The sequence below is a fragment of the Microtus oregoni genome, unplaced genomic scaffold (assembly GCF_018167655.1).
Source record: "Microtus oregoni isolate MIOR12 unplaced genomic scaffold, Mior012 000014F_ref0000157, whole genome shotgun sequence".
NCBI classification, from domain to species: domain Eukaryota; kingdom Metazoa; phylum Chordata; class Mammalia; order Rodentia; family Cricetidae; genus Microtus; species Microtus oregoni.
This window is the reverse complement of record NW_024543073.1, coordinates 45,304,043-45,327,500: the sequence shown is the minus strand read 5'-3', so window position 1 is coordinate 45,327,500 and position 23,458 is coordinate 45,304,043. Positions and strand designations below refer to the sequence as shown.

Genomic DNA, 23,458 nt, shown 5'->3' with positions numbered 1-23,458 from the left:
GTGTGTATGCGCATGTGTCCTTGTGTCTTTTTCAATTGCTCGTTATCTTATTTTTTGAGACAAGGTCTCTCATTTGTGTACATGGCTAGACTGGCTTGACAGTGAGTCCCCAGGATCTTTCTGTCTCTGTCTCCAGGGCTGGAGTTAGAGCTATGCACTCACATGCCTGGCTTTTTCTGTACATGTTGGGGTTCTGACTCAGGTCCTAATGTTTGAACAGGAAGTAATTTAGCCATTTGGTCATCTCTCCAAATTCCTGTTATAACATTTCATTAATAAACAAAATACATACATTTGAACAATGACATACCAGAAAAACGTAAGTATATGAATCATTTGAATCCAGACAGAGAATTTCAGTCTAATCTGGATTCAAATCCGATCTTCCTAGAGCCTCACCTTCTGCCTCGACACCATCCACGACTTTATTGTTGGCACTAGCACACTTCCCAGCAGGATCTGAGCTGGGTGGTAGATGAGCAAGGGCACAGATATTAATGAGAGGTGCTCGTGGCCTGCAAACACTATCTTCAGCATTGGAATTCCTGTTCAACCAAGAAGACAGAAAACGTAGAGGCAAATTCAGGCTGGTGTCAAATTAAAGGCATGCTCTATGAAACTCAGATGGTTATGACTATATTTCTCTACATGTATGCACAGACCCGAAATGGGAAGATCTCAAAGCTGACAGGTCTATCTTCCTTTCATGACACAATTTGTTCTATTTGGGACAGAGAAGACTGTTTGGGGTGCCAGTACCTCTCATTCAAGATTGGCAACTCCGCCATCAGGAGGAGGAAGACTGAAGAATGGAGGGGTTACTAAGACAGCTGGGAAGACTGAGGAGAGCAGATTGTGGATCTCCTCCAGCTCAGTGGTGTTTAAGTGTGTTGGTTGTTAGGGATCCCCAAAGATGCAGGAAGATAATGTATGGTAGAGACAGCTGTCAGGCTCATGGGAAGATACTCTAGCTGGGTGCAGTCCTGAGATTCAACCCAGGACCTCACTTCTAAGCAAGCGTCCACCCACAAACCTTGAATGTCATTCTCAAGGCCAAGGATCCCAATGTGATTGATTTTAACAGGTAAACTTCAGAACTAGCGCTTCAGTGAAGGCCATGCTGGACTGCAAACGGACGACCACTGCACTGTGAACCCACCATTCTAGTCTAGAAGAGTGGGCTGGGCCTGTTTCTAGGCAACTACCACCTGTGGCTTCTTTAGCAGCGACATCCAGAGAGTACAGCTTCCATGTCACCACCGTTGCTTTAGTACAGCTGCTGTGTACACACGTCAGTTCTTACAACCAAGTGCTCTAAGAGCGCAGCTTTCTCCTTGTTTTTAGGAAACGGTCTCTGAAAAGGGCCCGAGCTCCTAAAGCCCAATGATGGTGCATAAATTACTTTTTACTGTAGCACAAATGGAAGGTTCAGCTTTCCCAATTATTTTTAACCTTCCAATACATTTCGAGCTTTTATGCAAAAATGCTCAAGACTGCTCTCTTCTTCACAGCCGCACACAGCACTGCTGGGAAGTGAAAACACTCAGGCCCCCCTCCCCAACAGGAGCCTCTCTCAGGCTTCCACAGTACACATTTAGATAGATACCTTCTGTCTTCTAGTTCTACGGTCTCTAGAAAACTCAGATCAAATGACAACAATAAGACAAGGAACAAAGAAAACAAATAGTTCTGTACAAAAAAGTGAAAGTGTAAGAATCCATGTTTTGTAAACACTACCATTACGCACAGCCTTGGAAAGTTTACTATGGACTGAGAGCTCTGCAGCGCCACTCCCCACTGCAGACATGCTCTCCCTTCCGTGGTCCACACGGATGCTGCCCAGACTGGAGGATAAGGAAGAGCTCTGATGCCCCTGAGGGACTTAGAAGGAGGCAGCAGGGGATGAGAACCAGAAAGGAGAGAGTCTGAGGGGAACAAACGATAGAACTATGGAGATCTTTGTCCTGAAAAGTGAGGTAGGTACAGGCTTTCTGACTATCACTGCTTAGCTAATTCATCCAAGGTGCCTTGCTGTGGCCATGAATCCAGACTCTGTGCTCTGTTCCAGCAAGCTGAAGTGGGCTCTACTACTGAGAACTCAAGAACAATGGCACTGGGTTTTGATCCGACTGCACGTACTGGCTTTATGGGAGCCTAGGCAGTTTGGATGCTCACCTTACTAGACCTGGATGGAGGTGGGTGGTCCTTGGACTTCCCACAGGGCAGGGAACCCTGATTGTTCTTTGGGCTGACGAGGGAGGGGGACTTGATTGGGGGAGGGGGAGGGAAATGGGAGGCGGTGGCGGGGAAGAGACAGAAATCTTTAATAAATAAATAAATAAAATTAAAAAAAAAAAAGAAGAGAAGCCAGGTATCAGGTACTGCTGCAGTTATCAAGCCAACAGAACCACCTGCAAAATATCCAAGCTCATCACATGATGTAGAGGTCCCTTGACTAGGATGACACCGACAGACAAAGTGGAAATGAAGGCAGGCACCAGGTGCACTCCGAGGTCACTGCCTTAGGTGGCATCACTCAGGACACTGCAACCCATGGGGCACAGAAGAGGGTCTGATGTGCACTTGATGTCTGTGCAGGCAGGCCAGCTTCTGCAACACAATTCTTGGACTGCAACTCCTCCAGGGCAGCAGACCTTGAACTCCCTTGATCCCCACACCACGATGGTGCTGAGATTTCACGTGGATGAAAAGCAAAGCTACTGTTAGGGCCACCCCAACAAGGCCAAGGCTTGACCTTCTAGAAGTTTCTAGTGTGCTGGTGGTCTTGCCAGTCTTTGAACTGGAGGCCTGAAGCTCTCTTGTGCTGAAGCTTCCCTCAGATCATTCCTCTCATCTTCAAACACCTTCTGTTCCTACGGACTCCATACCGTGGCTGGCTGCACCCTCAGTGGTCCTGCCAGTTTGGATGTGAAGATGGAGGGGCCGGGAGGTTCTCTGCTCCACTGCTCAGCGTCAGCCAGCACTGACACCTTCACGGGGCATTTACACTCTTGTCCTCTTCTTCTTCTTCTTTTTTTTTTTAATATTTATTTATTTATTATGTATACAATATTCTGTCTGTATGCCTGAAGGCCAGAAGAGGGCGCCAGACCTCTTTACAGATGGTTGTGAGCCATCATGTGGTTGCTGGCAATTGAACTCAGGACCTTTGGAAGAGCAGGCAATGCTCTTAACCACTGAGCCATCTCTCCATCCCTCTTGTCCTCTTCTCTCACAGGGTTAGCAGCTCCTGGAACCCTCATTCATTCACTTCACTAGCATGCGTGTGTGCTGGCTAAGTACCAGAGTCCTGTGTTAGAGCTTAGGTAAGGCCCAGCTGCAAAAGGCCTGGGACGTGGTAGAACCTTTAAGAAATGGAGGCCAGCAGGAGGAACTCACTTGGGTTGCCCTTGAAGGGTCATTAGGTCCCCAGCCTCCTCTTTTCTCTGCTCTTGTTTCCTGGCTACCATGAGGTGGAGGAGTAGAATACCTCACCATGTACTCAAACTTGATGACCTGCCAGAGCCCTAAGGAAACAGGGCTAAGTGACCATAGACTGAAACCTTGGAAATCATGGGCCCAAATAACCCTTTCCTATTCCATAAGCTGATATATTCAGACACCATGGCAGAACGTCAGCCACCCAGGGAGAGTGGAAAGCAGTGAGCAGGCTCCATGCAGTCTGATTACGTGGAGTCATGCAGGAACCTCTGCTCTCCCCTCCTCTAGATCACACCACTGCTCTCACCTCTCCCCTCTAGATCACACCACTGCTCTCCCCCCTCCCCTCTAGATCACACCACTGCTCTCCCCCCTCCCCTCTAGATCACACCACTGCTCTCCCCTCTCCCCTCTAGATCACACCACTGCTCTCACCCCTCCCCTCTAGATCACACCACTGCTCTCACCCCTCCCCTCTAGATCACACCACCGCTCTCACCTCTCTAGATCACACCACTGCTCTCACCCCTCCCCTCTAGATCACACCACCGCTCTCACCTCTCTAGATCACACTACCACCCTACCCCTCCCTTCTAGATCACACCACTGCTCTCACCCCTCCCCTCTAGATCACACTACCACCCTACCCCTCCCTTCTAGATCACACCATTGCTCTCCTCCCCTCTAGATCTCACCCCTCCTTTGCTCTTTGACCCTTTACCTAGCCTCAGTGGGTGCCTCAGGGCCCTTCTCCATTTACCTTGGCCCCTAAGCCTTTGCCCAGCTTCCTTGGTCAGATATTCATCAGTTCTTGGCACCCACTTACCCTCTAACCTTCTGTTCTTATGCTGTAGAGCCCTCCTCCTCCACATGACCACACCCACCCTGAATTCCTGTGTGCTTCTGCTTCCTTCATGAGGTGCAGGGTCACAGCTATTCATTACTCATCTTTGAGGGCACAGCGGGTGCTCACAAAAGCACCGTGCAATGAATGGGTTTGTACTTTTTCCAAATTCTAAAATAAAGCACTAAACAGATTATCATCTCATTTTTACTATATTTGTTAATTAAAAAAAAAAACAACTAGCAAGAACTTAAAACCTCAAACAGACTTACTTGAGTTTTTCTTTTAAAGTAAAATTTAAATATGAGATCCTTTTCATCTTGCTATCAACTGTGCTAATATAAATGAAGCAAATTAATTTTAATGCTCCCAGGTGTGTCACCATGGTTGACAGGATTCAACCAGATTTTATGGGATGGCATCTGACTTCATGGAAGTGAACACTGTGCACACATCCAGTTTTACAGGGACTTTAAGCTGTCATGCTGAAAAATGTTTATAAAACATTCATCAAAAATGCCTCCTTAATACAGTGCATTGTCTGAAGATGTTAGATGGCGCATGTTGTAAATGGATTCCTTTTCTGACTAACGTCATTTCCACGGGAAGCATTTCCCACTGCTCCACACGCAGTGTGTGGGTGGATAAAGAGCACTTTCTCTGCGCATTACTGCCTGATCTGAACACTTGGGAGATCGCTAATGTGCGGTGTGCCATATTTCCATGTCACACAAGACACATTCGTCTAAAATTACCCAACAGAGTTTGACACGGCAGCATTTTCCATAAGCAGAGCTTTCAACTGACATCTGCCACATAGGAACTTTGTACACGCTTTCTTCATCTTCATCCTCTACCCAGAAAGGAAAGGATAAAATGGCACGGACAAGAACAAGTCCCCCTCTAACTTAAATATGTTTATTTTATGTTCTTTGAATTAGAAAATTCCCTTTGTATCAGGCTCAAGTCGCAGCATTTGTGCTTTGTGTTAGATGAACATTTCTTGACTTATCCTTGAGAAATGGGCATTTTCCCCCAAGATTAAACACAGACCTTTCTTTACCCACCAGGGAAAACTGTCCCCCTACTTCACAACACTCACTCTTCAGGGCTTACCTGCGGCACTTGTGGCTGTACCCTATTTTCACCATTGCACTTCCCTCCCCTCCCCACTCTTCCCTCCTCTTCCTAGCCCTCCCCTCCCCACTCTTCCCTCCTCTTCCTAGCCCTCCCCTCCCCACTCTTCCCTCCTCTTCCTAGCCCTCCCCTCCCCACTCTTCCCTCCTCTTCCTAGCCCTCCCCTCCCCACCCTTCCCTTTGAAATGGTTTCCCCTTCTCTTTCTTCCCTCCCCTTCTCTCCCCTCCCCTCTCTCCCCTTCCCTTTGAAATGGTTTTGCAGTCAGCTTTGTTCTACCTGCCAAGGCTAAAGGAGAGAAACAGGCCAACTTTGTTGTCTTCCACGCTGGCTTCTGGCAGCTCTTTCCTGACCCTATCAATCTCCTACCATCCCATGTGAGTCCCATGCAGTCCCTACTCTCACTGGCTTACCCACACTCCACAGTTCAAGGCTTGAGGACAAATATGGAAAAGTCGCAGAATTCTATAGGTCCCTGCCTCTTTCCCCAGTTTTCACACTCATCACCTCAGCTCAGCTCCTCATCAAGTCCAGTTGAGACCAGTCAGGCCTCCCTGTCTTCACCCCTTCTCTCATCAATCCTCCAGACTACACCAGATTAATCTTCTCAAAACTCACATTAATTAAAGCCAGTGCCCTGATCCCGAGCCACAGTGCATGTCGAGGCCCATTCATCAAATCGTCTACCCACTCAACTTTAGTAAAAGATAATTACAGCTACCATCATATGGAAAGTGCCACTGCCTGCTAAGTGCTCAGACTGCATGATCTCACTGTCAGTCCTCACGACAGCCCCTGGAAGTAGGTGGTCACGTTCCCATTGATGGGGGCTCATGCAGTTAAGTAACTTGCCAGACCCCCATCCAAAGCCACAGCAGACCCCATCCATAGTCACAGCAGACCCCCATCCAAAGCCACAGCGGAACCCCCCATCCATAGTCACAGCAGACCCCCATCCAAAGCCACAGCGGAACCCCATCCATAGCCACAGCAGACCCCCATCCAAAGCCACAGCAGACCCCCCCATCTATAGTCACAGCAGACCCCATCCATAGTCACAGCAGACCCCATCCATAGTCACAGCAGACCCCATCCATAGTCACAGCAGACCCCATCCATAGCCACAGCAGACCCCATCCATAGCCACAGCAGACCCCATCCATAGTCACAGCAGACCCCATCCATAGTCACAGCAGACCCCCATCCATAGTCACAGCAGACCCCCATCCATAGCCACAGCAGACCCCCATCTGTAGTCACAGTGGACCCCCATCCGTAGCCACAGCAGACCCCCATCTGTAGTCACAGTGGACCCCCATCCGTAGCCACAGCAGACCCCCATCTGTAGTCACAGCGGACCCCATCTGTAGCCACAGCAGACCCCATCTGTAGTCACAGCAGACCCCCATCTGTAGCCACAGTGGACCCCCATCTGTAGCCACAGCAGAACTGGACCTGCTGTATCTTTAAAACAGTCCATGGAGCTCTGTGAGCGCCACTAAAGCAGACTTCAGGGGTTATTTATTGTCACCGGCTCAAGTCCAGAACTGTAAGCTCAACTTGGATATTGACTTTCTCTTTCTCTATCAAGGCCCATGGGTTCATCAACACTTAGTTTATTGCCCTCACCTTAAAGGTGGCTTTCCTCCTGACTTGTCCACTGAAGGAGGAGGACATGCTTTCTCCCCACATCACATGCTCTAGTAAGGATTAGGCCAATTATTTTCTTTCTCTAACTCTTATTGAGTTAGAGAACTTAGCTCTAACTGAGTTAAGTATGGAGTAGGTACATGGCTCCAAAATTATTATTTCAGAAAATGTGCTACTATTTCCTATAGAGAGATAGTGAGGTAATATACAACAGCTCACATTTATCTCCTATGTCCCAGACACTGTTATGGAGGGAGGCCATGACATATCGCTAAGCCCTGCCCTCACAGAGCCAGAATGCCTCCCCAGTTAGCAGGTGGCCAGTGCACAGAGCAGCACACACAGATGACTGGGAAAACGTGGGTTCCATGATAACAGGGATATAAAAGTATATGGAAAATAAATGCGGGCTAATTCAGCATCCGTGTTCGCCGAGTTGCCCTCCGGTTACTATCCCAAGTCTCTGTTTTCTTTCTTATCTCTGTTCCTCCTACCTAACATTTCTAACCCTCACGCCCCTACCCTGGGATGCACGAATCCAGAACCCACCGTGGCCAGGACCACAGCAAGTCATCCCAAAAGGTGACTCCCAACACTTCACTGGGTCTGAGTGTTGCTCTCCACTCTACATCTCTGCCTGTGCAACTGGAGTGCCTGTAAGTCCATGATGCTCTTCCAGTGTAGGCTGCAGCTGTTTGCTCTATACAGATGCTTATGTGAGATATCCTGTGGATTTGCCTTCCCTTCATATTTCAAAACTAGGATTTTTTTTTTAAAAAAAAACTTTATCAGAGACGAATAGGCTTGCAAGAGAAAATGAACAAATAGAGAGCTGTAGGGTAACTGGCCGAGGCCACTATGAAGAGGAAAGAGGAACACTGACTCCCAGGTCTTCTGATGTAGATCCAGTCTGTTGGTCAGGAGGACGGGGAGGAAACACAATGTTCTGAGCGCATCAACTTGTCTGAACAGGGTGAACTACTATGGATCAGAAGAGAAAGTGAGGCAGAAGGCCCCAGGCCGCACGCAGATAGCAGGGTGCAGGAGGGGTTCGGATCCAGACATGCGGGCTCCACAGCCTTTGCTCTCTATCACCTTAAATGGTCATTTGCTAGGGGACTTAGGGGCCCCAGAATGGGAATCTGTTACAATGGAAGTAAAAGCCTCAGGAAAAGAAATATTTACACAGAAAGGCCTGGCAAGACGGGGTGTCTCTTTGAAAAAAAAGTACTTAAGGCTGGCAAACTTTTACTTACTTTGAACCAAAGTTGTTTGATGGCCATTTCCAGTCCATTAGGAAAATTAAAGATAGCTTTCCAGCCTTCAATTACCTGGCTACCATCCTATCACTTGGCTGCAAGTTTTATGTACATAAAGATGCCAGAAAAGCCCGGGATGAGCAGCTGATGCCGTTCTGTCCGGAACCAGGTGTCTTTTGATCGGGAAAGACAATTAGTGAATGGTCTGGGCTAGCTCAGCAGATGCCGACAAGGAGACATTTGACTCCACTGACTGAAGGTTGCTGTCTCAAAAAAGGCTCAGCCTTACCTGTCTGACAGGGCAGCAAGAGAAATTAGCAGGTGGGGAATCCCGAGAAGAACTGAGGAGCTGAGCCACAGAGCCTTCCTTCAGACACTGGCGGGAATTTCCAGGAAGAGACCGCCATGTTTGTGAAGACTAGGTGTGCAAGGAGTAAGGAGACGGCGTCCTTACTTTTCTAGGTTGGGGAAAATTCTTGCTGATGTTCACACTAAGAAAATGTAAAGCATTAAGACATAGAGCAAGCACTTTGCATGGTAAACATAATAAAAAGTCACATGACTATACTGACATGGTCACCACGCGGAAATGGTTCCAACTGATCAACAGTGCAGCCCTTTTTTATTTTATGGGTGAGTGCTCTACATGTGTGCCTGTAGGCCAGAAGAAGGCATCAGATCCTGTTATAGACAGTGTGAGCCACCATGTGGGTGCTGGGAATTGAACTCGAGACCTCTCAAAGAGCAGTCAGTGTTCTTAACCACTGAGCCATCTTCCCAGGCCAGAGACAACTTTGAATATGTGCTTTAACTCTACTTAAAAAAAAAGGCACCCCTTTCACCTGACAGAAAGAGAAGATGCTGCGACATGAACTGCCACTAGCTCTGCCACCTCCTCTAACACCTACACCTCAGTTGTCTCTAAAATGTCGCAATGACAGACACTGGGAACTGCAGGAAGGCTCAAATATTAGCTCAATGGGAGCTATGAGTAAATTGTGACCTGGACTCTCATTAACCACCTTGACTATGCGTTTGTTTTATCGGCATGACTTCCACTCATCTTCAACAGGAACGTCTCTCCCCATGGTGCTGGTTATGAGGAATGAAAATCTCCGGACCCAGGATGCCTTCGATACACAAGAACAAGACAGTCTTGGTGAGAACTAAAAGCAGTTATTTGTTTTAGATCCACTTCTCCCAAAGGGCTGACCCCATAGGACCAGGGAAATGGGTCCGCAGTTTAGAGCCCTTGCTGCTGTGGCGGTCTGAGTAAGAATGGTCCCATAGGGTCTGTGTTAACTGAGGGGGACTGGGAGGTCTGGCCTGTTGGAGAAGGTGTCTCACTGGGGGCAGGTATTGAGGTTTTCAAACTGGGCCTATGCCAAGGGGGGGTAAGGGGGCAGGGGAGTATCTGCCTGCATGTGCTGCCATGCTCCCCGCCATGATGATAATGGACTACACCCCTGAAACTGTAAGTCAGTCCAATTCAATGTTTTCTTTTATAAGAGTGGTCATGGTGTCTCTTCACAGCAACAGAACACTGACTAAGACACTCTTCTTACAGAGGACTGGAGTTCAGTGCCCAGTACCCACATCAGGTGTGACTCCAGCTCCAGGGGATCCAATGCCCTTTCTAGGCTCCATGGTCAGTCTGACCCCCCCCCCCCCAACACACACCTTAAAGAAAGAAAAGGCTCACACACAACTAAAAATAAAATATGGAAAAAGGTAGAGTTAGATTTGTGTTTGATTTCAGCTTTGTTGTTCTGATGATGCACTTCCCACTTTTATTCAGTCTTAATGACATAAGAATTGGAGGAAAAGAGAATTGGGAAAAATTATCTCATTTACAAGTCTTCTACTTGGAAAAACTTGAGAAAACTCTCAGAGTCAATTCTGAAAAAAATGATTTTGATTTTTTTAAATTTTCCTGTTTCTTTCTTTGAATACTTAATAAAGATATTTAATCTGACACTGATTTAATTCCCAAACATTGCTATTGTCAACTCTGTGAGGAGTGAACGTATAGTCACTGTGTGAGATGTAGGGCTTTGGCCTCAGATACATACTGGAACTGCTTAAGGGCCAGTGTCAAACAGACGGCCTGGTCTGTCAGACGGGGCGTTCCTGGATGTGGGAGGCTCCTGGCTGGACAGCTCCATGTGAGCCTAAAGTGAGCCAGGCTAAAGAGTCAGGAGCAAGACAGCCGCTCTGTAACGGACTCAGTGTACACTGGGGTGAGCCAGGTGACCCTCACAAGTTTCTTCTGTGGGCAATGAGATCACGAGGACTGTGCAAGGTTGTTATAAATATTGCTGAGATAACGAGGCACATGAAGCCAGAACAGTGCCTGGCACATGGTAGGCACCAAATGAACGCCAAGTCCATCTTCCAATGTCTCCAAGCGTTTGCACATTACTTTCCGACACCGTGTACCTCAAGCGTGTGAGGGAGAACACGGGCTTGCAAGTTTGCATGTACTTGTCTGACCAAGCGCACTTTACTGTTCTGCTACCAACACAATCCCGCCTCTCTGCCCTCTGGGTAATCCACTCCTCAGCTCCTTCCTTCTAGCTGCCCACCGTGAGGGCCTTCATCCTGCTCAACACACCGAGGTGGTATCTTTGGGGCTAAAGCTCTGCCTACTGTTCCAGACTCCACCGATTTTCATGCCTGAAGCTGAAACTCTGATCTGTCCCCAAGTCCCCTTTCTACCACTAGGACACTTTTTTCCCCTTTGCATCCCTCCGTGGAATAAACACTTGTGGCCTCTCAGGCTGCTAGTCCCTGCTCTCCTGCACACAGATCACGTGACCCAGGATAGTGGCTATTCACGGTTGTCAACTGGACTACACCTGACATGAACTACAATCCAGAAATGGAGGCCACACCTGTGAGATTCTTTGCTTGGTCTGAAGTGGTAAATTCACTTCTAGTCTGGACCTTTGAGGCAGGAAGACAGACACCTTTAATCCGGATCTTCAGATGGGAAGGCCACACCTTTTGCTGGAAGCCTATTAAAGGATGAGGAAGTAAAAAGCTTTGCTCTTTGCCTTGCTAGCAAGTCCATTCCTTCACTGTCAACAGAACCTATTTCTTCAAAATCTTAGTGCACAATGAAGGTCGGGGGAGACATCCAGCCTCAGGGACTGAGCAACTTCTGGATTCTTGGGCTTTCCATTCACAGGCAGCCACTGCTGGATTAGCTGGCCCGCAGCCTGTAAGTCATTCTACTGAAAATATATATTCTCTAAGTTCTGCTTCTCTAGAGAGCCCTGATGGGTACACCCAGCATTTCCCACCAGTTCTTTGTTTACAGCTATTGCTCTTTGTCCGGATCAAAGTCCTCACTGATCTTCCCAGTTCCCCATGGTTCACCTTCCTACTTACCTAACAGAGCAGCCAGAACTTGAAAGTTCAGTTTCGTCATTGAACTTTCCATCCAGAACCCTCCAATGAGTTCCCCTCTCATGTGGATTAAAAGGCAAGCCCTCACAGTGGCCAGTGAGGCCAAGTGTGGCTGTCACTGGAGGGCCCTAGCATAGCACTTTAACCTCATTTGCTCTGATTCTCCCCCGCCCAGTTATGTTCACTGAGGAAGGGCCTGCACCTTTATCCTACATGCTGCTGCCCCATGTCTTGATCGTCAGCCTTCGCTGTTGCCGGACATGCATGTGTCCTCCTCTTCCACACCCATGTGCTCACTCCCTCCTCCCTTAGGTGCCCAGCCACTGTGTCCTCTGAGCTCAAACCCTTCCCACCTCCTCTGCTGCACGGTCCGCGGCGTTCTTCCCTCCAGGGCAGCACCCCCTCATAGGCTGCTACCAAAGGTGCTGTCAGCTTGCCCTTGCTGGAAAGGAAGCCGAAAAAGTGTGAACATTTTATGTGTGCTCACTCATCCATAGGGCCTAGAGAAGCAAGGCACACATAGTAGGCACCAAAATGCTGCATCCCTGGGAACCCAGAGAGGGCTGGCACATAGTAGGCACCTAAAGAACATCTGTTGAATAAATGCAGACAAAATGAGCTGAGCTGGGACATTTTGGATATATGTATACACACGTGTGTGTAATTATACTACAGAGCATGTGTCAGAGGACAACTTGTACAAGCCAGTTCTCTCCTTCCCCCATGGGGTTCAGGGATCAAAGTTGTCAGGACTATGGCAAGTCCCTTTACCTGCTGAGCCATTTCAAGGGTCCCTGCCTTATCTTTTGAGACAGGTTCTCTGGGGGGCCTAGGGCTCCCTGATTAGGGTAGGCTGGCTGGCCAGAAAGCCTCAGGAATTGGGAGCCCACTGTAGTGGTTTGAATGGGGCACATGAAGCTTATGAAATTTTTAGGCCATGGATCCATGCTGGAGGAAAAGTGTCACCGGGAAAAGGCTCCGCTCTCCCACTGACACTCGGAGCTAGCTTCCTCTGCTTCCTGTGTGTGAACCCACACTCAGAGCTAGCTTCTTCTGCTTCCTGTGGGTGAGGGATATGCTCTCTCCCTCAGCTTCTTGGTCTGGCCACCAGCTGACCTGCCCTCCTTACCACTACGGATCTTCCCTTTGGTTCTCTTTAAGTTGCTTCTGTCATGGTGTTTATCATAGCAACAGAAAAGGAACTGGCTTGGCTCCCACCTCCCCAGAGCTCCGGCTTCTGCATGCGGCTCTTTTAGGCAGCTTCTGGGTATCAAACTCATGCCATCATGCTTACGTAGCAAGCTGCTGACTGAGCTGTGTCCGCAGCTGCCCAGTGACAGCACCTCCCTAAGTCCGGCGGCAGGCAAGCTGTTTCCACTGTAATGCCATGCACGTTCTCCGCTTCCTGGGCTTCCTGTGGCACAGCCATCTCTGAGTAGTGTCTAATTTCTTATCTCTGGTCCTGAGTGGTTTGTCAAAGGCCTACTAAGTGCCCCACAGCTCAAGCAGTGGGCATCTCCTCTCTGCTCCTGTTCTGTGGATGGGGCTGCAGCTGGGGATGGTGAGGGGACGTGTGCCCTCCTCTTCACCGTTTCAGGTTCAGTTTCTCTCTGCTGTAAAGCATGGTGCTGTCACTAAACGTACACTCCCTGGCTTACAGTGAGTGTCTGGCTCAATTAATGGAACTTCGGGGAAGAGACATGACCAAATAACTAATTGGAGATGCAACTCTGAAAGGAGGGCTGCTCCTTGCCTGTCTGCTTGTACGTGAGACGGGAGCTGCAACTTCAAGAGACTAGCATCTCCTGGGTGAGATTCTTCACTTCTAACAAGGAAAGCAGTGCTGGTCTGTGATGCACATTTTAGTATTGCTGGAGGCGAACTTTCTCAATATTAATAATAATGATAAACAAATCCCTCTGCAACCGACAGAGAATGCACATACAAGTAAGAAGGCTTGGGAAATGGGTTCTTGCTGGTGTTCCAGGACAGGGGTGGGGGGTGGGGGTGGCTTCACTGGGAAGGACTGGAAAGGGCAGCACAGCACGACAAGCCATATTCCCCTTGGTTTTTATGGGATGTCCCTTTTGTACACAGGGGGTGTACAGGTGCTACGTACCAATGTGTGCAATTCATCTCTTTGTAGCAGACATGGAAATAAAAGCTTATAACATTAAGAGCTGACATTAAATAGCAAGAGATCATCTGTCTATCTGGCTTTCTCTCTCTCTCTTTTTTTTTGTGAACCAATGAATTTAGTTAGGATTACTACAGGAGCATGGATGGGGGCTTACTTAGGGGGACAGGGACACTTCACCAGTGGCACACTGAGAAAAACGTTCCCCTTCTCCCAGCAACCACTGCCTATGGATCTTCAGGGAAGTGCAAGGCCTCATGAGCCCCTCCTCCAAAGTAATCTTTTTCAATTTAATTTTAAAGAAGTCTTTGAATGTACTATTTTGACTCTTGCTTAGTGAATCAAAGATGCTCCGATCCAGGTCTATAAGATTCTGCAAGAAGGAACTCACACTTGAGAGCACGGACCTAGGCTGTAAACCTGGACCCTGGCTCAGCAACTTCCTGCTGCTCTCCAGGAGCTGACACCCACAGTCCCACGCAGCTGCAGACACTGCAGGCTGCTGACCTCTGGACAGAACACTCCAGGAGCATCCATAAAACCAGGTGGGGTTCAAGCTTTGGCATCCTCAAGGGCTTCACATGTAGGTCCTCGGCTGGCTGGATTCTTAAGGCAAGTAGGCGGGACTTCTAAAGTTTTAGGCATGCAGAGGGATATCAATGGCAGTCCACTTACAATCATTATCATGCAAAGTAGCAAGGCAGTAATTATACCAATCAGAACTCTTTCTGAATTCATTATGCTAATTAGTAAGGTCTCTAGTTGCTATATACAGAGCCAGATGACAACAGTATTTGCTGTGGCTGCCTCTGGGGTACGCCCTTTCTGAACACTCCAGCGAGAATTTGCCATTAGAGTCAGCTGGAGTCTCTGCTGACTAGTACACAGGTGATGGCCACACAGCCCGCACAGAAGTGTTTTACAGTGAGCGACCTCCTGTGACAAGTACTTAGCACATTGTTTCCCTGGTAAGCACCCAACTGGCTGCAGTTTTATCATTATTACTATTGAGATCACACTGAATAAATCACAACAGGTACAGAAAAAATTCAAAAGCTACTACAGGTCACAAAGGTTTCCCTCCCTCCCTCCCTCCCTCCCTCCCTCCCTCCCTCCCTCCCTATCTTCCTTTCTTTCTGCCAGAAATTTCAGTAAAAAAATCAGTGAGAGGACACCCAAAGCCAGAGGCTACACAGTTGTGGGGGGCACGGGGCTGGATGGGACTGGGAGGAAAGGCAGGAAGCAATCGTCAGGCCTCAGGCCTGTAAAATCAATTCGGTCACAGGGTGAAGCAGGTTTCCAATGTAGGCTGCTCCGTCGTAAGGCCACCAACACAGAAGCCAGGAAAAGACCTGGTGCTGGCCAGCTGGGAAAAGTATCCAGCATGGTCTTAGGGTGACAATAACTGACTCCCTCATCTCAGATGTCATGCTTGGGACACAGAACCCTCAGGTTTCCTAAGTTTTGGCCACAAAAGCTAGCTACATTACCAATGACGTCAAGTCTAGTGCAAAAAGACAAAACAGGGGGCTGGAGAGATGGCTCAGTGGTTAAGATCACTGACTGCTTTTCCAGAGGTCCTGAGTTCAATTCCCAGCAACCACACGGTGGCTCACAACCATCTGTAATGAGATCTGGTGCCCTCTTCTGGTGTGCAGGTACACATGCAGGCAGAACACCGTATACATAATAAATAAATAAATCTTTAAAAAAAAAAGACAAAACAGCCCACAAAACTCTGAGAAATGTACTTTGTTAAAGCATGCCTCTTTTTCAAAATTATTTATTATGTATATAGTGCTCTGCCTGCATGTATGTCTGCACACCAGAAGAGGGCACCAGACCTCATTATAGACAGTTGTGAGGCACTGTGTGGTTGCTGGGGATTGAACTTTGAACCTCTGGAAGAGCAGTCAGTGCTCTTAACCTCTGAGCCATCTCTCCAGCCTGCCTCTTAAAAAAATAAAAAATAAAAAAACAGGCACACAACAGACAACTACTTTAAAAAGTGCTGCCCAGTTCTGTGGTAGTTAGAATAATCCTCATTTGTCAAATAGAATCCTAGATAGCTTTGGGGTTAAAAAAACAAAACAAAACACTATAGCCACAGTTTCAATTTTGATTTCCTATCTTCTTGAAAAAGTGACCAAACTGGTATTCATGGTTTCAGTTCTAGTTAGGGCTCATTCTTTACCATTGTCTTCTTTTTTTTTGGGGGGGGGGGGAGACAGGGTTTCTTTGTGCAACCGTCCTGGCTGTCCTGGAACTCACTCAGTAGACCAGGTTGGTCTAGAACTCACAGAGATCTGCCTGTCTCTGCATCCTGAGTGTTGGGATTAAAGGTGTGCACCACCACTGCCCAACCATCCTTTACCATTCTTGAAAAGCTTGTGTGTGTGAGATGCACATGGTGTGTGTGTATGGGGGTAGTCGTGCTACTGAGCACACATAAGTCAGAGAACAGCCTTTGATATGTGCCCTGACAGTTGGTGCAGTGGTTCCCAGGGCTCTTGCGTCTCCACTCTCCACTTCACCACAGGAACACTGGATTAGAGATGAACATCACTGCACCCAGCTTTACATGGATTCTGGAACTCAAGTTCAATTCCTTAAGCTTGGATGGCAAGGGCTTTACCTACCAAGGACCTTCCCAGCCCCGGGAGGATGCCCAGTAATCCCTTTAGGCAGAAGCGATGGCTGCATTTCCTTTTGTGTAACAGACACAGTGAGAACTTCACTTTGTACACCTACAAAGAAAACTTATTTTATGGAGAAAACATCAGAGAGACAGCTGCAGAAAGTAGCAGCTGGAGAACTCAGGTGCCCTGCACACCTCGCTGCAGCGGGGCCATGGAGCTCCCTCAGCTGCAGTTTGCTCCAGCATTTGCTGACTGGAGCTGAGATCCAGCCTAGAAACAGGCATGCGTTCTCGCTGCTCTCTCCCGAATCCTAGAAGCTCGGTTCTTCCAGCTGTCAGCTCCTTACCACAGCTCAGCAGCGGCCAGACTCCACACGATAAAGTGTGGACAACAAAAGGAAGAGTTGCCTTGATTTGCCCTTCTATACCAGTGTCTCTAAGTGACATTTATAAGCAATTGATTGTGACACTCAATTTAAATTTTAAATGGAGTGCATTCAAATCAGAAATGCCTTTACAAATAAAAAACTCGGACTACCATTATTTACCGCCAATAGCTGGCTTGGTCTGAGGCCGATGTTTTTTTATTTTGCTAATTAAATTGCAAACCAATACAAATGCATGCTCTACTTATGGACCTCAAACATCTGAATCATTCTCTTCCTGGGTGTGGCAAGAAACTTTTCTACACCTGCTGAAACTCTAAAAAAGCAAAGTGATTTGAATACCTACCGAAGAGAAAAAGATAAATAAAAATAAAACACCAAATCCAAGCGCTATCTGGGATCCAATCTCTTTCTTGATGAAATCCATTGACTGTGCATCGAGTCATTCCTAGGCTAAAGTTACTAGTCAATCTCTGCTGTGTAAAAATCTTCTCATTACCACACTAATATCACCATCAAACTGCAGAATAACCGACAAGAGTTCCTGGCTTCTATGGCAACCCTCAGCAAGGGCTATTGTCTTGAAATTGCCTCTGACCCCAGTTGGAGTCGGAGGAGCATGGCAAACAAGCCCTGTAGTATTGTTTTAGATGAAGCACAGAGATAGCTCTGCACTTCCTCCAGGCTTCCTTCTTTCGTGAAGGAACTCCAGGGAACGGCACCAAGTCAGGCTTTCCAGATGGATTATGTGAAGCCATAGCTCAATGTCATTTTCAATAGGAAGCCTCATAATTAAAGGTCAAATAGTCACTTCATCTGCAATCAATCAATAGAAAAAGTACTAATACGAGGAACTAATCAATCAATGGCAAATGCTCTAATAAAAGCAATGAATCAAATTCAGCATGCGTGTAGATGTGAGTAGATGGAAGAGACCAAGACAGGGCGAGGTAAGAACAATAAAATAAACCAAAGGTGAAGGCATGGAGGGTGCCCAAGCCTCACCAGCCACATGGGTGCTACTTGACCCGCGATAGGCTGTTCTTAAAAACATACTAAAGAGAATAATAAACTCGAATTTCTAAGTTTCCCCTAATATATTTTACTTGATATCTGTGTGTATGTGTGTGTGTGTATGTGTGTTTATGTGTGTATGAATGTAAATCACTGGAAGAGATACTAAAAAAAAGATGCATTTCTGAAGTGCCAAGCAGCTACGCTATAATCTGTTTTATTTCATCTTTGTTGTAAAGACAAAAAGTATCACTCCAGGTGATGTTATGCGAAATTTCCTTCCACTTTCTGGAGTGTGATATTTTTTCAAACTGTATGAGCCACTTTTCCAATCCAGCACAGACAACGATTTCCATTTGGGCAGTGATGTGCGCGTCACTGTGAGGCACATTCTCTGCCAGCCCTGGTACATAGGGCCACCTGAGAATGGGCAGAGCAGACTCGCTGAGTTTTACAAGTCCATTCGGGCAGTCACCCTACAGCCTCTGATGTATGTGAAATAAGATGTTTTTCTGAGATGTACCGATGAGGTGTACCAAGGAGACCAGAGCAAGAAGCAGGACCAAGGATTGGCAGAATGTAGGAACTAGAACTAAAATTCCTCACTTTAGACCTGAGGAAGCTGAGGTCATGCTAGGTACTCAGGTCTTTCATTTCTCAGAGAGTTTAAAGCCATCAGGTGTAAAGTAGCTAAGTCTTCCATTGTGTTGTCTCCGGCAGCCACTGTCTCACCATCACTGTGTGTTCACACTGTCTCACCATCACTGTGTGTTCACACTGTCTCACCATCACTGTGTGTTCACACTGTCTCACCATCACACTGTGTTCACACTGTCTCACCATCACACTGTGTTCACACTGTCTCACCATCACTGTGTGTTCACACTGTCTCACCATCACTGTGTGGTCACACTGTCTCATCCACCATCAATGGAAGAAAGAGTCAAGTAAATATTTCTTGGGAGAACTCTTTACAAGTGAACGCAAGTCCAAGTTCATTCAATCCTTTTTAGCAAAACAACTATTTTTTGCAAATCAGCTTTCAGAAAGCATAAAGAGCAAAAAGTATGAGCCTAGGACTAAGGGAAAAGACAAGAGAGTCTGGAGTTGAGTGGATTTGCTTATAGAAAAAGAGACGCCAGTTACCCCATGGGTTGCCCTGGGTACTTCCTGCCGTACGTTCAACTAGCTGCTGTTTGCTCAGAGAGGGTCAGAGAGAAATGGAATCATCAGCTTCAGTTTTTCACTCCGCAGCAAGTCCCAAGATGTGGCCAGGTTTAACAGCCCACTGCAGACAGGCCAGACAGCCGTGGTGAAACATGGCCCTAAGATATGGATCATCTGAGCCTCTCTGACCTCTGGTCTTTCGGCACATTCCTTAGTTTCTATAAGACTAGTAATGCCACATATGGCATCTATAACGACATGGGCACAGAATGTGAAATGCTTTCTTTGAGGTCAACAGCTGGTCTACAGCTATTTCAGGAAAATCTATGACAGGGGCATGTGCCTGGAAGCCTGGGCGTAACGACACATTTATAACTAAAAGAAGTAATAATAGCAGTAACAGCACTTCTTTACGGAGGCCACTGAGTGCCGGGGACACTCACTAGTGTCCAGCCGGTAGTGCACAGCCAGTAGTGGGGACATCTCACACAGCCTCTGGAAACCTCTGCACAGTGCACTACTGTGCAGAGTCAGGACGGGTCACTTAGGATCCGGGGTGTCTTTCAGTTTTAAATCATGCTTAGAGGGGCTGGAGAGATGGCTCAGAGGTTAAGAGCATTGCCTGCTCTTCCAAAGGTTCTGAGTTCAATTCCCAGCAACCACATGGAGGCTCACAACCATCTGTAATGGGGTGTAGTGCCCTCTTCTGGCCTGCAGGCAGACACACAGACAGAATATTGTATACATAATAAATAAATATAAAAAAAAACGGTAAATCATGCTTAGAGGAGACATCGGGCCCCCTTTAGAGATGCAAAGTCAAGGTTCGGGAAGTTATCCCGAAGAATGTCATTATGGCTGGAATGCAGATCCCAAGCGCTTTCCTTCAGTTTGGTGACTGCAGGAACTTCAATCCGTACATAGGAACTGCTCCATAAAGAGTAATCTAATTCTGAGATTATTTCCCAAACTTAAAACCGGCAGAGACCCACCAGACAGCTTTGTTTAGGAATGCTTTGAATGTGAGCAAATTCAAAGCAGCATCATGATTCCTCATTCTCTCAAGTGTCTCACATCCCAAAGCAAAGGAATTAATTTGAAATTTTACGTACCACCTCAACAAGCCCAAGGAGCTTATGAATGATGCATTTTGCAATAGAGTTCCTGATTACTTAATGAGTTTTAATGACTGAAAACATAGATTCAGGATGTCTCAGAGGTTATTGGGATAATGCATTAAATTGGATAAGCCTAAGTAGACATTAGCACTATTATTCTTAATCTTTTCCATTAACTAAAATACTTACTTCACTTTAAACTGTTAATCCAATTAAGTCAAAATAGCTAAACTGTCTTTGTAGAAAACAACATAATATTAAAAGATGAATTTCAGCAAACTAGAGTAAGAGCATTGTTCTCATCTTCATCTGAGTCCCCAGAAGAGAAGGGTAAGTCTAGAATGTACCAAAACAAGGTTTTTGGAAGTTGCTTTTTCAGAAACAGGCTTCCTAGACCCCTAACCAACTTGGGTTTACCTTTTGCACTAATCATTTTTCATGAGAATTGAAGACATGATCGCAAATTAAGCTAAATCCTGTATGATCTATTAGTTCCTAGGTAACCGGTTTGATCAAATAACAGTACTCTAGAGCAGTGGCCACCTGCACTCGGCTGCTGGTTTTTTTTCCAACTAAATGGATAGTCCCACTCCATTGGAGAACTTTCTGAGTTTCAAAATTATTTAGGGTGATACGTAGTCTTTAACTCACTTACCCAACGTGAGGGACTTGTGTGTGGAGCAGAAGATGATAGCCACTGTGTCCGCTGGTGTGAAACCCGAGTTATTCCTAAGGGGACAAGGAGGGCATTTTGACAAATACTTGTAAGAAAACCAAATGTGCCCATCTTTATGTTAGCATCCCGCTGATCAACCCTGGTGACAGAGGCTACTGTGAACCAAAGTACACGGTTCTGATTTCTTTTTAGACTCTATGTTCCCGTACCCAGTTACAAAGGCTTACAGAATCATGAGCCAAAATTAGAAATAATAATAACAATAACATTCCCTCCTATTGCTGGGTGGAAGCAACACACATCTTTAATCCCAGCACTCGAGAGGCAGAGATAGGCAGATCTCTGTGAGTTTAAGGCCAGCCTGGTGAATCCCAGAACAGGTTTCAAAGCTACAGAGAAACCCCACCTTGAAAAACCAACCAAATAGCTAGCTAGCTAGATAGATAAAAATATTGCCTCCTATCTTAGAAACCCTTCCCCAATTTCTATAGATGGTACAGTGTGTCTACTATTCTGTGCCCTAAACTCTGATAACAGTTAGCTCATGAAGAAATATTCCAGAAGTATATATGGATATATACTGTAGATGAAGTGAGCTTATCACCACACCCTGTGTCCACAGGGTTTTAAAGGTTTCTAATGGGTATAAAAAAAGCTGTTGACTAGCAGTGGCACATAGCAGCCTCATCAGGCCCAGCCTCTCCTTGATGAAAGTGAGTTATCCTTTGCCCACAGATCCCAGATTATAGATAGGGCAGGGCTCGATGAACCCTGGAGGCCAGTAACTTAGGCCAAAGTAGGCCTGAGGCAATGAATTCCCAATGGACTGGAGCAGGATTGAGGCAACAAATTCCACAGGAGTGGGACTAAACCAGCTACATTGGCCAGAGTGGGTCTGAGGAAGCAAGTTCCATGGCAGCAGGAGCGAGAGCAGGAGCCGGGAGCGAATCCAATCCCAGGACACTGGTAGACCGGGATTGAGTCAGCGACCTGGTCCAGAGACAACAAACTCCACTGGAACAGATGCTGAAAAAGCTTTCGACAAAACACAACATCCCTTCATGATAAAGGTCTTGGAGAGAGCAGGGATACAAGGAACATACCTTAAGGCAATATACAGCAAGTCAATAGCCAACATCAAACTAAATGGAGAGAAACTCCTAGCGATTCCACTGAAATCAGGAACAAGACAGGTGTTCCACTCTCTCCATATCTATTCAATATAGTTCTTGAGGTCCTAGCTAGAGCAATAAGACACCAAAAGGAGATCAAGGGGATACAAATTGGAAAGAAGAAGTCAAACTCTTACTATTTGCTGATGATATGAGAGTTTACATAAGTGATCCCCAAAATGCTACCAAGGAACTTCTACGACTCATATACACTTTCAGTAATGTAGCAGGATATAAGAAGAGATGGCTCAGCGGTTAAGAGCATTGCCTGCTCTTCCAAAGGTCCTGAGTTCAATTCCTAGCAACCACATGGTGGCTGACAACCATCTGTAATGAAGTCTGGACAGAATATTGTATGCATAATAAATAAATAAATATTTAAAAAAAAAGATTAACTCGAAAAAATCAGTAGCCCTCCTGCACACAGGTGATAAAAGGGCTGGGAAAGAAATCAGATAAATAATACCCTTCACAACAGCCACAAATAGCATAAAATATCTTGGAGTAATTCTAACCAAACAAGTGGAAGACTTGTATGACTTAAATTTTTGAAGAAAGAAATTGAAGAAGACACCAGAAAGTGGAGAGATCTCCCATACTCTTGGGTAGGCAGAATTAACATTATAAAAACGGCAATCTTACCAAAAGCAATCTACAGATTCAATGTAATACCCATCAAAATCCCAGCGAAATTCTTCACAGACCTTGAAAGAACAGTATTCAACTTCATATGGAAAAGCAAAAGACTCAGAATAGCCAAAACAATCCTGTATAATAAAAGAACTTCTGGAGGCATCACAATCCCTGACTTCAAACTCTACTACAAAGCTACAGTACTGAAAACAGCCTGGTATTGGCAAAAACAAAAACAAAACAACAACAACAACAACAACAACAAAAAACCAAACCAGACAGGAGGACCAATAAAACGGAATAGAAGAGCAGGATATTAATCCACATACCTTCAAACACCTGATTTTTGACAAAGAAGCAAAAAATATCAAATGGAAAAAGAAAGCATATTTAACAAATGGTGCTTGCATAACTGGATATCAACATGTAGAAGAATGAAAATAGACCCATATCTATCACCATGCACAAAACTCAAGTCCAAATGGATCAAAGACCTCAACATAAAGCCAGCCACACTGAACCTGATAGAAGAGAAAGTGGAAAGTACACTTGAATGTATTGGCACAGGAGACCACTTCCTAAATATAACCCCAGCAGCACAGACACTGAGAGAAACAATTAATAAATGGGACCTCCTGAAACTGAAAAGCTTCTGTAAAGCAAAGGACATGGTCAACAAGATAAAATGACAGCCTGCAGAATGGGAAAAGATCTTCATTAACCCAACATCAGACAGAGGTCTGATCTCTAAAATATACAAAGAACTCAAATTGATCA

General features: G+C 46.2%; 1 protein-coding gene across 4 annotated transcripts in view; it reads right to left on the bottom strand.

Annotated features, from left to right (window-relative positions):
- Positions 1 to 23,458, bottom strand: part of Slc10a7 (solute carrier family 10 member 7) — a 225,644-nt gene that overhangs the window by 5,891 nt on the left and 196,295 nt on the right. For 2 of the 4 annotated variants that reach the window (XM_041663232.1, XM_041663233.1), the window contains 2 exons: positions 20,856 to 20,929; positions 400 to 545 (listed from right to left, as the gene is read on the bottom strand). In XM_041663232.1, the coding sequence (XP_041519166.1) occupies positions 400 to 545; positions 20,856 to 20,929 (220 nt within the window). The remainder of the gene's footprint in view (positions 1 to 399; positions 546 to 20,855; positions 20,930 to 23,458) is intronic. The other 2 variants (XM_041663234.1, XM_041663235.1) reach the window with 2 other exon arrangements.